This window comes from Phocoena phocoena, chromosome 18, assembly GCF_963924675.1.
Source record: "Phocoena phocoena chromosome 18, mPhoPho1.1, whole genome shotgun sequence".
In the NCBI taxonomy this organism is placed as follows: Eukaryota; Metazoa; Chordata; class Mammalia; order Artiodactyla; family Phocoenidae; genus Phocoena; species Phocoena phocoena.
This window is the reverse complement of record NC_089236.1, coordinates 3,986,689-4,001,912: the sequence shown is the minus strand read 5'-3', so window position 1 is coordinate 4,001,912 and position 15,224 is coordinate 3,986,689. Positions and strand designations below refer to the sequence as shown.

Below are 15,224 nucleotides of genomic sequence, written 5' to 3'. Positions count from 1 at the left end.
TATAGAGGAAGGGGTTTCTGGCATCCATATCTGAATCTGGGGAGAAGGAGGGAGGGCAGGGGTCTGGGCGGGTGCCCGCTGCCACCATGCACCAAGCGTGGGAACAGCCATGCAGCAGGTCTGAGTGTGGGGCGCCCGGGCAGCAAGGGTGCAGGGACCATGGGGACCCCGACGGGCCCGCCCTGCTGGGAACGTGACTGAGGTTCCAATATCGTTCTCAGGTTTGCCACCCAGACATCTATGTTGTGATTTCACTGCAATCAGGACGTTTATGCCAACTTCATACAAACAAAGGGGGGAATCAAAGCAAGCTGGCAGCTTGCCTCCAGTGAGGTTTACACGCTGACCGCGGACCGAATCTGTGCGTTGACAGCACAGGAAGTCGGCGTGCCCACTGCAGCCCCACCAGGTGGGTTTCTCATGCACCGTGAAACCCACTCCGTCTTCTCCCAGAACCGCCGGGACTGATGTTGAAACACTGGTGAAGCATAATGGTTTTAATTTCACACCTCACAGGGCACAGCTGAATGCTTCGGAACAGCGTACACGAAAGTCAGGCCAAGCACTGCGGATGGACGAGTGGGAAGGGGGAAGGTGGCCTCCCCTGCGGCCCGTGTCCAGGTTTCTGAGGGCATCGGGAACTAACAAATGGGTGGGCTAAGGCCACGGGATGTGTTTCCGGTGTTTTGGCCACCGACACCCGTCTCTTCTGACAAGCACGCGTGAACACTGGGTGCAGCAGGCCATCTCTTTCTGAGGCTCCACCGGGAGACCACGTCTTACTTCCTCCTGGGTCTCTGTTTGGTGGTGTCGTAGGCGCGGACTATTTCTTCCTGAGTCATGGCCCCGTGCTCCTCTTGCGAGAAGGCGTACCCATCTGGAAGAAGAGCACAGCGGGGCCGGTTAGGGGGACCAGGAGAGGCTGCTCGGGGGGCTGCAGCCGAGCTTCTGCACACTGGCCTCCACAGCCTTGGATGGGGGTCCAGAGACCCGTGACCCCCTTGAAGGGGCGGGTGGCCAAGAGTGGGCGGAGGCCGGGTGGTTCTGGGCAGGGCTCAGGGCTGGCCTCCCATTTCTGCCTGTGAAACGTAATCAGTGGGTCACCGGTCCACGGCTGCACTTTCCCACCACCGGGCAAGGGGAAAGGCAAAGTCATTCTGCGCCGGCAATGTCCCAGTCCACCCGAAGCTGCAGGCCAGTAAACATGCCAGGTAGGTAAATAGACACATGCTAATGGTAAAGGCTGGCAAAGCGCACACAGTGCTGGGGGCTTGCCTCACTGACATCGCATGGGTTTGGACCATAATACGTTGCTGCGGGTTTACTTTTGGGTAAATAAAGAAAAAGATCACTAGATAAAGTCAAGAGGAATTTAATGATTGGCCCAGTGGCTACAGAAGGACTGGTTTTTACAGTCAGTTCCAGTAATGATGCTGGTGACAATAGCAGACAGTTATCGAATGCTCCGTGTCTCAGGCACTGCTGTATGTACTACGCACACATAGCTCAGTTCCTCCTCCCGACAGCCCTATGAGATGGGTGAGAGTTCTTCCCGTGTCACAGGTGGGGAAACTGAGGCACAAGGTGATGTCATGACTTGCCCAAGGGCCGGCGCTCTCCTGCAGCTCCGTCCTGAGGTTCTCAGACGGGGTTGGCATTCACAGCCCAAGGCAGGGCTGTCCCTCCTAACTGGCCCTTCCCACAGGAGGGACATTTGCAGGAGTCCCTCTCTGTTGGCCGACCCTTCTGGGTCGGGGTACGGAAACGTCCCGCAGCTGGATTAGACCTTCTGAGCAAAAGACGTCACAGGCAACAGCATGCCTTTTGTCTGTGCATATTTATGACTGTTACTGGAGCTGTTAGTTCGTCATATCCTTTAAAGGAGAAGAAAAGAGAAATCTTGCCCATGTATCGTCCTGGATTCCTTTTTCTAAAATTTTTAATTTTATTGATATATTGCAGTATAGCTGATTAACAATGTGTTAGTTTCAGGTGTACAGCAAAGTGCTACAGTTATACATGTACCTATTCTTTTTCAAATTCTTTTCCCATGTAGGTTATTACAGAGTATTGAGCAGAGTTCCCTGTGCTATGTGCTTGTTGGTTATCTATTTTAAATATAGCAGTGTGTACGTGTCAGTCCCTAACTCCTCATCTATCCCTACACCCCCTCACCCCCGGTTCCATAAGTTCACTCTCTAAGTCTGTGAGTCTGTTTCTGTTTTGTAAATAAGGTCATTTGTACCAGTTTTTGAGATCCTGCATATAAGTGATATCATGTGATATCTGTCTTTCTTTGGCTGACTTTCTTCACTTAGTATGATAATCTCCAGGTCCATCCATGTTGCTGCAAATGGCATTATTTCATTCCTTTTAATGGCCTTGTAATATTCCATTGTGTATATGTACCACATTTTCTTTATCCGTTCATCTGTCAGTGGACATTTAGGTTACTTCCATGACCTGGCTATTGTAAACATTGCTGCAATGAACATTGGGGTGCATGTCTCCAGATATTATGCCCAGGAGTGGGATTGCCGGATCATAGGGTAGCTCTGTTTTTAGCTTCTTAAGGAACCTCCACACTGTTCTCCGTAGTGGCTGCACCAACTTACATTCCCACCGACAGTGTACGAGGGTTCCCTTTTCTCCATAGCCTCTCCAGCATTTCTCGTTTGCAGACTTTTTTCATGATGGCCATTCTGACTGGTGTGAGGTGATATCTCATTGTAGCTTTGATTTGCATTTCTCTAATTAACAACGTTGAGCATTTTCTCATGTGCCTCTTGGCCATGTGTATGTCTTCTTTCAAGAAATGCCTATTTAGGTCTTCTACCCATTTTCTGATTGGGTTGTTTGTTTTTTTGATATTGAGCCATATGAGCTGTTTGTAAATTTTGGAGATTAATCCCTTGTTGGTTGCATCATTTGCAAGTATTTTCTCCCATTCTGATGGTTGTCTTTTCGTTTTGTTTGCGGTTTCCTTTGCTGTCAAAAGCTTTTGAGTTTAATTAGGTCCCGTTGGTTTATTTTCGTTTTTATTTCCATTACTCTAGGAGATGTATCAAAAAAAGACACTGATGGGGCTTCCCTAGTGGTGCAGTGGTTGAGAGTCCGCCTGCCGATGCAGGGGACACGGGTTCGTGCCCTGGTCCGGGAAGATCCCACATGCCGCGGAGCGGCTGGGCCCGTGAGCCGTGGCCGCTGAGCCTGCGCGTCCAGAGCCTGTGCTCTGCACCAGGAGAGGCCACAACAGTGAGAGGCCCGTGTACCGCAAAAAAACCCCCCCCAAAACCTGATGTGATTTATATCAAAGAGTGTTCTGCCTATGTTTTCTTCTAAGAAGTTTATGGTATCTGGTCTTATATTTAGCTCTTTAATCCGTTTTGAGTTTATTTTTGTGTATGGTGTTAAAAAATGTTCTAACTTTTTTTTTTTGCATGTAGCTGTCCAGTTTTCCCAGTACCATTTATTGAAGAGACTGTCTTCTCTATTGTGTAGTCTTGCCTCCTTTGTCGTAGATTAATTGACCGTAGATGCGTGGGTTTATCTCTGGGCTTTCTGTCCTGTTCCATTGATCTATATTTCTATCTCTGTGCTAGTACCACACCCTTTTGATGATTGTAGCTTTGTAGTATAGTCTGAAGTCAGGGAGCCTGATCCCTCCAGCTCTGTTTTTCTTTCTCAAGATTGCTTTGGCTATTTGGGGTCTTTTGTGTCTCCATAGAAATTTTAAGACTCTTTTGTTCTAGTTCTGTGCAAAATGCCACTGGTAATTTGATGGAGGTTGCACTGAATCTGTAGATTGCCTTGGGTAGTATAGTCGTTTTAACAATATTGATTCCCCCAATCCAAGAACATGGTATATCTTTCCATCTGTTTGTGTCATCTTCGATTTCTTTCTTCTTACAGTTTTTGGAGTACAGGTCTTTTGCCTCCTTAGGTAGGTTTACTTTTGGCATTTTATTCTTTTTGATGTGATGGTAAATGGGATTGTTTCTTTAATTTTTCTTGCAACTTTACTAAATTCATTGATGAACTCTAGTAATTTTCTGGTTGCATCTTTAGGATTTTCTATATGTATTGGGTTTGCCAAAAAATTCGTTTGGGTCTTTCCATAGAATGTTATTGAAAACACCCAAACGAAGTTTTTGGCCAACCCAGTGGTATCATGTCATCTGCAAACAGTGACGGTTTTACTTCTTTTCCAATTTGGATTACCTTCATTTCCTTTTCTTCTCTGATTGCCATGGCTAGGACTTCCAAAACTATGTTGAATAAAAGTGGTGAGACTGGACATCCATGTCTTGTTCCTGATCTTAGAGGAAATGCTTTCACCTTTTCACCATTGAGTATGATGTTAGCTGTGGGTTTGTCGTATATGGCCTTTATTATGTTGAGGGAGGTTCCCTCTTTGCCCACTTTCTGGAGAGTTTTTATCATAAATGGGTGCTGAATTTTGTCAGAAGATTTTTCTGCATCTATGAGATGATTGTATGCTTTTTATTCTTCAGTTTATTGATGTGATGTATCACACTGATTGATTTGTGGGTAATGAAAAATCCTTGCATCCCTGGGATAAATCCCACTTGATCATGGTGTATGATCCTTTTAATGCATTGTTGGATTTGGATTGCTAGTAGTTTGTTGAGGATTTTTGTGTATGTTCATCAGTGATATTGGCCTGTAATTTTCTTGTTTTGTGGTATCTTGATAAGGTTTTGGTATCAGGGTGATGGTGGCCTCATAGAATGAGTTTGGGAGTTTTCATTCCTCTGCAATTGGAATAGTTTCAGAAGAATAGGTATTGACTCTTTTCTAAATGTTTGATAGGATTCACCTGTGAAGCCATTTGGTCCTCAACTTTTGTTTGCTGGGAGTTTTTTTAATTACAGTTTCAATTTCAGTACTTGTGATTGGTCTGTTCATATTTTCTATTTCTTCCTGGTTGTACCTTTCGGGAGATTGTACCTTTCCAAGAATTTGCCCATTTCTTCCAGGTTGTCCATTTTATTGGCATACAGTTGCTTGTCGTAGTCTTATGATCCTTTGTTTCTGTGGTGCCTGTTGTAACTTCTTTTTCCTTTCTGATTTTTATTGATTTGAGCCCTCTCCCTCTTCTTCTTGATGGGTCTAAAGGTTTATCAATTTTATCTTTTCAAAGAACCAGCTTTTAGTTTCATTGATCTTTTCTATTGTTTTTTTGGTCTCCTTTTTTTTTTTTTTTTTTTTTGGCGGTATACGGGCCTCTCACTGCTGTGGCCTCTCCTGTTGCAGAGCACAGGCTCCGGACGCGCAGGCTCAGCGGCCATGGCTCACGGGCCCAGCCGCACCACGGCATGCAGGATCTTCCCGGACCGGGGCACGAACCTGTGTCCCCTGCACCGGCAGGCAAACTCTCAATCACTGCGCCACCAGGGGAGCCCCTTGTCTCCATTTCATTTATTTCTGTTCTGATCTTTATAATTTTTTTCCTTCTGCTAACTTTGGGTTTTTGTTTGTTCTTTCTCTAGTTGCTTTAGGTATAAGGTTAGGTTGTTTATTTGAGATTTTTCTTGTTTCCTGAGGTAAGATTGTAATTGCAATAAACTTCCCACTTAGGACTGCCTTTGCCGTGTCCCATAGGTTTTGGATCATTGTGCTTTCATTTTCATTTGTCTCTAGATATTTTTTGATTTCCTCTTTTGTTTCTTCAGTGATCCATTGGTTGTTTAGTAGTATATTATTTAGCCTCCACGTGTTTGTGTTTTTTATAGTTTTTTTCCTTGTAGTTTATTTCTAATCTCATAGTGGTGTGGTCGGAAAAGATGCTTGATATGATTTCAGTTTTCTTAAATTTACCGAGGCTTGCTTTGTGGCCCAGCATGTGATCAGTTCTGGAGAATGTTCCATGTGCACTTGAGAATAATGTGTATTCTGCTGCTTTTGGATGGAATGCTCTATAAATATCAATTAAGTCCATCTGGTCTAATGTGTCATTTAAGGCCTGTGTTTCCTTTTTGACTTTCTGTCTGATCTGTTCATTGATGAACGTGGGGTGCTAAAGTCCCCCGCTATTACTCCGCTATTACTGTGTTACTGTTGATTTCTCCTTTTATGGCAGTTAGTATTTGCCTTGTATGTTGAGGTGACCCTATGTTGGGTGCATATATATTTACAATTGTTCTGTCTTCTTCTTGGATAGATCCTTTGATCAATGTGTAGTGTCCTTCTTTGTCTCTTGTAACAGTCTTTATTTTAAAGTCTATTTTGTCTGATACGAGTATTGCTCCTCCAGCTTTCTTTTGATTTCCACTTGCATGGAACGTCTTTTTCCATCCCCTCGCTTTCAGTCTGTACGTGTCCCTAGATCTGAAGTGGGCTTCCTGTAGACAGCGTATGTATGGGTCTTGTTTTTGTATCCATTCACCCAGCCTGTGTCTTTTGGTTGGAGTGTTTAATCCATTTACCTTTAAGGTAATTATTGATATGTATGTTCTTACTGCCATTTTGTTAATTGTTTTGGATCTGTTTTTGCAGGTCTTTTTTCTTCCCTTCCTCTTCTGTTATCTTGTGATTTGATGACTACCTTTAACTTTAGTGTTGTGTTTGGATTCCCTTTCCTTTGTTGTGTATCTATTGTAGGTTTTTGGTTTGCAGTTACCATGAGGTTTTGATATAGCAGTCTGTGTGTAAACAAGATTGTTTTAAATTGCTGGTCTTTTAATTTCAAACGCATTTCCAATATCCTGCATTTGTGCTCTCCTCTTCTCATGACTGCTGGTTTTGATATCATATTTGTGTGCAGACAGTTTCTTACCTCTACTGTATGTCTGCCTTTACTGGTGAGCTGTTCCGTTCATAATTTTCTTGTTTCTAGTTGTGGCCTTTTCTTTGCTTCCTAGAGAGGTTCCCTTAGCGTTTGTTGCAAAGCTGGCCTGGTGGTGCTGCATTCTCTTAGCTTTTACGTGTCTGTAGAGCTTTTGATTTCTCTATCAAATCTGAATGGAGCCCTGCTGGGTAGAGTAATCTTGGTTGTAGTTTCTTGCCTCTGATCACTTTAAATATATCATGCCACTCCCTTCTGGCCTGCAGAGTTTCTGTTGAGAAATCAGCATATAACCTTAGGGGAGGAGAGTTCCCTTGTACATTACTTGTTGCTTTTCTCTTGCTGCTTTTTTTTTTTCTTTGTCTTTTGTTTTTGTCAGTTTGTGTCTTGGCATGTTCCTCCTTGGTTTTATTGTCCCTAGGACTCTCTGTGCCTCCTGGACTTGGGTGACTGTTTCCTTTCCCATGTGAGGGAAGTTTTCAGCTATTTGCTCTTCAAATATTTTCTCAGGTTCAGCACTTTCACTCCTGTGGGAGAACTTGTGGTATAATTATTTTCCAGTTTGTGGGTTGCCTATCGGGTGGGTATGGTATTTGATTTTATCAAGATTGCTCCCCTCCTACTGTCTCGTTGTGGCGGTGTCTTTTTTGGTAGGTTGCAGCGTTTTTCTGTTGATATTGTCCAGCAGTTAGTTGTGATTTTGGTGTTTCTATAAGAAGAGGTGAGCTCATGTCCTCCTACTCTGCCATCTTGTGACCCTTAGTCCTGGATTCTTACTTTACTCAGACATTTGGCTTAAAAAGGAAAGTTTCTGGACTATAAAGACATACAGTAGCAATGTCTAAAAAAGTCCTCGTGGGATGGAGGAGAGGAAGTGACTTCCTGCTCTGATCACACTGTAAACCAAGTCTCCATCCTCCCCAGGGCTGGCTGGCCAGCTCTTCCCGAGAGCATGCCTTTCAGCCTGAGAGGACCCCGGGGCTCAGGAGGGCCACCGTGGGAGGCAGGAGGTGTGGGCTGAGCTGCAGAGGTGGCCTGGGAGCCACTGAGGACACGGCTGGGCAGCAGGGAGCAGGTGGGAGTGAAAGCAGAGTGAGAACACAGGTGCCCCCATGGGGCGTCGGTAGAGCTGCTCACCTGCATTTCTAACATAGACCAAACCCACCAACCCAAAGGCCCCACCCTGGGACAGCAGCCCGAGGGCAGTGTGAGCCCCTGCAGCCGGTGCAGGCAGGCGGCTCATCCTGCCCTGGGTGGCCCTGGCACTCCTGGGCTTCCTCATGGCCCACTGCTTCCTACAAGGAGGCTGTGCTGGGTCTCCCAGCCTCGGGTGCTTCCTGGGACCTGAAGAGGAAATGCCTCCTCTCACCTCTGAGCTGTGGGTCGAGGTGACGGTGGGCGAGGAAACCTCCTGAAACCTGTGTGGCTGTGGGCACTGCAGCCCTGTGTCCGGCCCCAGCGTGCTCTTTGTGCTGTGTCTTGGCTGCCACGACGTACCAGACCAGCTGCCTCTCCCTGGGCTCTGGACAGCACCCACCTTCCAGTCTCCTGAAGGGGATGTTTCTAGGCAGATCGGTTGTTTCCCGAGCTGGCCCCAGCGCTGTCCTCGGATCCCCCATGCTGCTGGGTGGTGGGCCTGCCACCCAGGGGGACGCTTCCCTGCAGAAGGGGCCCTGACCCCGAGAGATGGGGACACTGTGTAGCTCTTCCCTCCCCAGGGAGGTAGGTGACCGCGGGGCTCTCTGTCCCTAGCTGGTCATCCCCCTGCCCTGCTTTCACGGTAGAGCTGAGCCCAGGGCCGAGGGCGCCAGTGAGAAGCGCTCGTTCCAATCCTCGCTTGGCTGTGACTTGGCCACAGAACCGGGGCCCTTGAAGCTCTCCGTCTTCTTGGTTTACTTTTCTGTAAAATGAATGGGCTGGGCTGGGCCAGGCCCAGGTCCTCCCAGCTCCTATCCGCCACATGGACGCCAGCATGGTTCCTTGGCTGGCGATGCCCAGGCCACAGAGCCCTCTCCTGTGGTTGGGGCTAATTCTACCCTTGGCGCCCAGAGAGGCGGCCTCTACTCCAGGCCAGGGGCGGCCTCTACTCCAGGCCAGGGACGAAGGAGCCTGTCTTGACAGTCATCCCAAACAGAGCAGTTGCTACCTGCCTTTTAATGTGGTTTTTTTGGGGGGTGGGGGGCAGGGGAAGGAATGAAGGGGACTTGCTGAGACGTAAACATGAACATTGTTTGGGACTGTCCTTTTGGGAAAAGCATCTGGAATTGTCTACCCGTGTTCAAGTGGAAGGGGCAGCAGCCCTGTCTTCATTTATTCGTTGTTTTCCACTCAGATCCACCTGTACCTGCGGGAAGCCAGCTGCAGTGCTCTCCACAGCCCCTGTTTGTGTCATGGGCACAAGGGCCGTCCAGTGGGATAACTAACTCAGCCCCTCTGGAGTGGGAAGGGTTTCTAGGCATCTGTCCTAAGGGACAGCAGAGGGAAGCTTCTGGTTCGATAGCAAATCTTTTCTCCCAGGGTCAGCAGAGTGCCCAGAGGTCACTACCAGAGGGCTTCTCCACCAGCTCCCCTGGGTGCATCCACCATCATGTTTCCAAAATGGGTACCAGGATGTTCTTAGTCTCTACTGAGCTTAAGTGGACTTTGAATTCAAGAAAGAAAGGAGGACTTCCCTGGTGGCGCAGTGGTTGAGAGTCCGCCTGCTGATGCAGGGGACGCGGGTTCGTGCCCCGGTCCGGGAAGATCCCACATGCCGCGGAGCGGCTGGGCCCGTGAGCCATGGCCGCTGAGCCTGCGCGTCCGGGAAAAGAAAAAAAAAAAAGGAGAGTGGCCTGATAGGGTGGTCCTGGGAGCACGAGCGTCTCTGTGATTCAGATAAATATTTTCCTCTTTAGAAACAAAGCCTGATAGGGGTTAGAGCAGGACAGCAGGGACCATAATCACCCAGCCAGCCTCTGCCTGCCCAGCCTGACAAAGAAACCCCATCCAATCACTAGCTCTTGCCTGATGGACGTTTAACTGTCATTATTTGCATCCAAACTCAGAGGGAGTCCCTGGCTCTCAGCATTTCCCACAGTCATTCATCTTCAGGAAGTCCTGACAGCCAGGAAGGAATGATGGGGGCCTGGAGCAAGCACTCAATGGACCAGACCTTCCTAAATGCTCAGCCATGGCCAGGATCCGGGGATAGAATTCGGGTAGGTGGAAGGGCAGGTTGCGTTTCTTATTTGTTTTGTCTTCCTCTGGTAGAACACATGGTGAAGTCCATAAAATCATGTCATTTTTTTTTTCATTATTTTGGAATAAAACTTCCCTGAAATAGCGTTTTTTTGAATCTGAGCTCTCATAACATCTTGATGAAAGTAGCTATTTTCTGTCTGGGAACAGACTCCTAATAGCAATTGGGAAATTGGGAACACTGTGTGGATGGTAAGGAAATTAGACTGTGTAGGAAACAATGAGCTCGGTTGCTAGTCCTGTGTGCGGGTGGTCCATCAGAACAAGTGCTCCAAGACTAGGGCTTTTCCTTCCGGAAGACTGAGGCCGGAGACGAGCAGAGGCCTGGAGCCCCTCCCGATGCTTGATGGCCTTCTCTGGTGGTCCGTGACTGAAATACCCTGGGATCCATTAGGGTCCTACTCCTAGTTGCTGAGTGCCTTTAAAATGTGGTGTGATTTTAGCGTCTTGCCTATTTTTAGTATTTGTTGATCAGAATTTTGGTTTGGTCCTTCAAAATACTGGGAGTTCATAAAACGTATTGTAGTAGTTTTAAGACCCTTTACGGCACTCCCACGAAAGCTCTCGTGCCGCTTTTGCTCTCCATGTCTGCTCTTTCTCTGGGTGGACGCTGCATGGCGCGAGCCCTGCGTTTAGGGAACCAGTCCTCGCGTTCTCTGTGCCCGTCACCGGGAAGCCTCACAGGCTGTGTAAGATGCAGATCATTCTGTTTTTCTCCTCAGAGGAGAAAACAGACGTTTAGAGGAATATGTAAGTGGCCTAAAGTTATTCAATTTGTGGCAGAAAAAACAAGTAATACCTAACATTTGGACTCCACGCGGTCAGGCTCTGTTCCAGGCACTTTATGTGTACAATCTCAGTGAATCCTCCCAATAACCCCAGGGAGGTTCTCACGTCATCTGTTCTACAGGTGTAGGAACAGAGGGGTTAACTTACCTAAGGTCACAAAGTGGCAGAGCTGGGACGGGACTGCAGGCAGCCCGGCTCTGAGGTGGAGCCCCGGACCTCGTGGCTGGGACCCAGCCTCCTCTGGACTCAATCTCTCTCGAGGATCAGAGGCCGTGGCTGGGGCCCGGGCTCTGCGGGGCCACTTAATGTGCCCACCTGAGGCTCTTGGCCAGGTGTCTTGGGGCAGAGAAGCCTCAGAGAATGCGGGGCATGTGGGCCCTGCTGGGAGCTACTGCAGCCCCTTCTCCCACGGGGATGTCCAGGCGGGGGCGGTCACCGACGGCCGTGACGTCCCCACCTGTTCCTTTCCTTCCCTCTGTTGAGAAAGTCTGCAAAGATGTGTTCACCGTGGGGGGATGGAGCTCAGCTGAGCGGGGCAGAGATCCTCAAGTACCTGTCCTAAGGATGCAGTGATGCTTCACTTTCTACCCCTTGTTTCCGTCTAAACTCAGGGAGAGAAAGGAGAGCAGAAGTGGGGCGTCAGTTGAAGAGATGGCAGTGCAGGCGGGGACGAGGCAGGATTCAGAGGCAGGAACCAGGGCCTCAGCTGGGGAAGGGAGGCTGCCCGCACAGGGGCACCTGCACTCGGCTGCAGCACCCTCGCCTGCCCGGCAGCCCAGGGGCTGGATTGCAGGTGAGCCCATCCCTTCCTCGAGCTCCATCTGGCGTTTCCCCGCCCCCCACCCCCACCCCGCTCCTCTGGGCTCTGACGCATCCCCACAGACCCTGCTTGGCAGAAACGGGGCCTGGCCTCCAGCTGCAGGGGTGGCGCGGGGCACAGCCTTCCTGGGAAGACCACAGGGACTCTTCCCCAGTGATTGCCATTGTTGTGATTAACATGCCAGTAGCGTAGGGCTGCTTTGGGGGGAGCCACGTAAAAGGAGCATCACTTCCATCTTAGAAAGAATCTGATGGGGAGGCTGCCCCAGGAGCTGAACCACATCAGATCTGAAGTTTACGGGTCGTGTCATTCAGACATTTGACTGGATCCCGGGGAATCGCCTACCCACCGGGTGTACCTGCCTGGGGCCAGATACCCCATTTCCACTTCTGGGTGTAGAGCCTGGCAGTGGTCCACACCACGTGCCGGCGGGCTACTCACGTGGCACTGACTGCTGGAGGGAACCGCCCCGGAAGTGGGTGGGCGGCGTCTTCCTGCCCAGCCTCTTGAGCAGCCGGTCTCGCTCGTTGGTCCTGGGGGCACATCACACATGGTCAGTCTCCGGCCACGAGGACGCCTCTCGAAGGTGCTCAGAGAAAGAATGGCTTCAGGTCGTAACGTGAAACAGACCTGGGAAAGGCTGCCCCACGTCAAGGAGAACGTCCCGTTTCGCCAACTGCCCCTCTATTTACATTAGATGCTGCCTGGATGCCTCGAGAGCGGCTCCCTCCTCTGAAAACCCGCTCTGCGTGCACCCCGTCCCTACACGACCCTCGGAGCCCCGCCTGCCTCCTGACGGAAGGGGACCAGGGCCCCTGCCTCCGGGGCAAGGAGTGAGCTGTTGCTCCGGTGAGCGGAAAGCTTCCATTCCACCTGCCCCCCCGGCCTGGAGCCTCGCCTGGGTGCCCCAGGACCCGGCCAGAGACAGCTGCCTCTGCAGAACCTGATGCTTATTTTGAACCACAATGAAAACCAAGGTCAGTTTTCTTTGAAAACACAAGGATTAGGCGTGCTTCCTGCCTCTCCTGAAATGGTCCTTCTCCAAGGCTGCCGCGGCTCTGGGGCAACACGGAGGTTCTCCCTAGAGGACAGCTGGGCTTTGCGACCAACCAAAGGTGGGGGGTTGGGAAATGCTCGAGAATGGCCCCGATTTCCTGCTGCCGGGGTGTCACCGGGCTTGCCCCCAACAGACTGCGGTGTACAGCGTTGGCCGGCACACTCTGTGACGGCTGAACTGTAGCCCTCCAGACTGCACCTGCAGGAGCCCTAACCAGGGTCTCAGGATGGGGCTGGATTACAAGATGAGGCCTTTAAAGGTCACATGAGGTCATCGGGGTGGCCCTAATCCAAGCTAACTGGGGTTCTTAGGAGGGGGGATTAAGACACACACACTGAGGGATGGCCATGTGAGAACACGGGGAGAAGACGGCCTTCACCTGCAAGCAGAGGAGGGAGGCCTCGGAAGGAACCAGCCCTGGAACACCTTTGCTCTGGGACTTCTGACCTCCAGAACCGTGGGAAAATACACCTCTGTTGTTTCAACCACCTGCTGTGCAGCACTCTGCCACGGCAACGCGTACATCCCCAGTCTGCTGTCTGGGAACTTGAGGGCGCGAAGTTGCTTGTGGTCCAAAGCCCCTCCCCCCAGCCCATCCAGGCCTGAGCCCAGGGTCCACTTCACGCTCCCCCAAGGGCCTTTGCAGGGGGAGCAGGGCCCGGCTACTCTCAACAGTCCTATGAGCTGAAGTTCACTGTGCTCTTGGGTTTCTGCAAGAGAGCAGTTTCTGATCATCTTGGCTGAAAGAACAAGGTTTAATTCAGCACCAGCTCAGCTCAGGTGATCAGCCTACCCACCTTGGGAAGGTGGCTGATGAGAACACACACTTTTTCTGTCCCCTCACACTGCTTCTCCCTTCTCTCTCATCTTTCCTTCCAGGGGCCACCTTAACCGCCCTGGGCCACAGGCATGAGCAGACGCGCGGTCCTCCTGTGGCCGCCGGACGTCCGCAGCGCCCGTGCTGGCTGCTCTCAGCTGTGTGACCCGCACCGGCCACGGTTCCTGCACAGAAGGCACTGCCAGGCAGCTCCGAGCCCAGCTGAGAGGGGCTCCCTGAGGCCCTCCCCGCTGGGACCCTGGTGAGATGAAGGCGTATCTCCCCAGGAACTGAGGGACAGACTGGGCGCTCCACCCTGCCTCTCCTGGCCCTTCTGACGTTTCAGGTCCAGAAGGTCCTCCTCGTGCTGGGGCTCGTGAGAACCTCACAGGGCCACGGACGGGAAGGGCTCTCTGAAATCAAGCATCCTGGTCTCTAGCTGGGCGGCCGAGGAACAGCCTCGGCCTCGCCAAAGACGAAGGGCACAGGGCACTGTGCTGGGCAGACGTCTCTCATTTCTGTGCGGGATGGCGTATGCTTTTCTCTCTTTTTTATAATGAAACATTCAAACACAGAAACTAGCGCAGAGAACATCCACCAACCCGCTCAGCTTTAGCCAACGACGGCACCACCCTTTGACCCTGCTGTGTCCTGCAGCCCTTCCTCCCATGTGGGGAGGGGGACATGTCCACCAAGAGCCCACACCTGCCCCCAGCCCAAGTATGCGAGACCTTAGAAGTCCCTGCCCAGTAAGGCCCAAGCTGGCATCCAAGGCCAACCTGACCCCCTTGCTAGCTCCATATCCCTAGAAGTACACCACACGGCCAGGGTCCACGCTCTGAGGCGGGTGGTTGTAGCGCGGGATGTGTGGACTGGGCTGTCCACACGCGAGTGCAGGTCCCCTGCTGGCGCAGGACAGAGCTGGGGTGGGGGTGGGGTACACAGGGCAGCTACCTCTTCCCTGTGTTAATCACCGTCTCCAGAGAATCTGGGCATCACAAGGCACCCACGTGAGTTAATCAAGGTACATGGCTACTCACGTCTTCACCCACGTGAGTTAATCAAGGTACATGGCTATTACAACTTGCACACACTCAGACACGGCCTCCACTTGTACTGTGTCCTGCGAGTGTGGGAAAAGTTGAAGCTAGAAAGGGGTAATAACATTTACCATAACATTTACCATTTATAGCATTCTATTATCTAAAGATGGTTTGAAAGCCATCTACTCACAAAGACATAGGAAAAAGTGAAGAAACACAGTCAGCTATTTACTTTGGTTAATTCTGGTTAATGAGAAGAAAAGAAAAAAGGAGTACGGATTAGCACAGGGAAATGAAATTTGGGTTTATAAACGAGAACTCTTGACAAAATACTACAAACCGAATTCAGCAGTATAATGAAAGGATTACACAACCTTACCAAATGGGATTTATCCCAGTAATGCAAGGGTGATTCAACATACAAAAAGCAATTAATATAATACATTAATAGAATGAAGGAAGAATATCAATGATCATCTAAATTAACACAGAAAGATCATCTGACAAAATCCAACACCCTTTCCTAATAAAAATACTCAGCAAACTAAGACGGGAAGGGAAGTTCTTCCACATAACAGAGCATTTATGAAAAACCCACAACTGACAACATACTCAATGGTGAAAGACTGAAAACTTTATGATCAAGACAAGGA

General features: G+C 50.0%; 1 protein-coding gene across 2 annotated transcripts in view; it reads right to left on the bottom strand.

Moving 5' to 3' along the window:
• Positions 1-779: 779 nt before the first annotated feature.
• The window catches only part of ATP8A2 (ATPase phospholipid transporting 8A2), a 442,872-nt gene continuing 428,427 nt past the window's right edge, over positions 780-15,224 (bottom strand). For both annotated transcript variants that reach the window (XM_065895899.1, XM_065895900.1), the window contains 2 exons: positions 12,096-12,187; positions 780-877 (listed from right to left, as the gene is read on the bottom strand). In XM_065895899.1, the coding sequence (XP_065751971.1) occupies positions 780-877; positions 12,096-12,187 (190 nt within the window). The remainder of the gene's footprint in view (positions 878-12,095; positions 12,188-15,224) is intronic.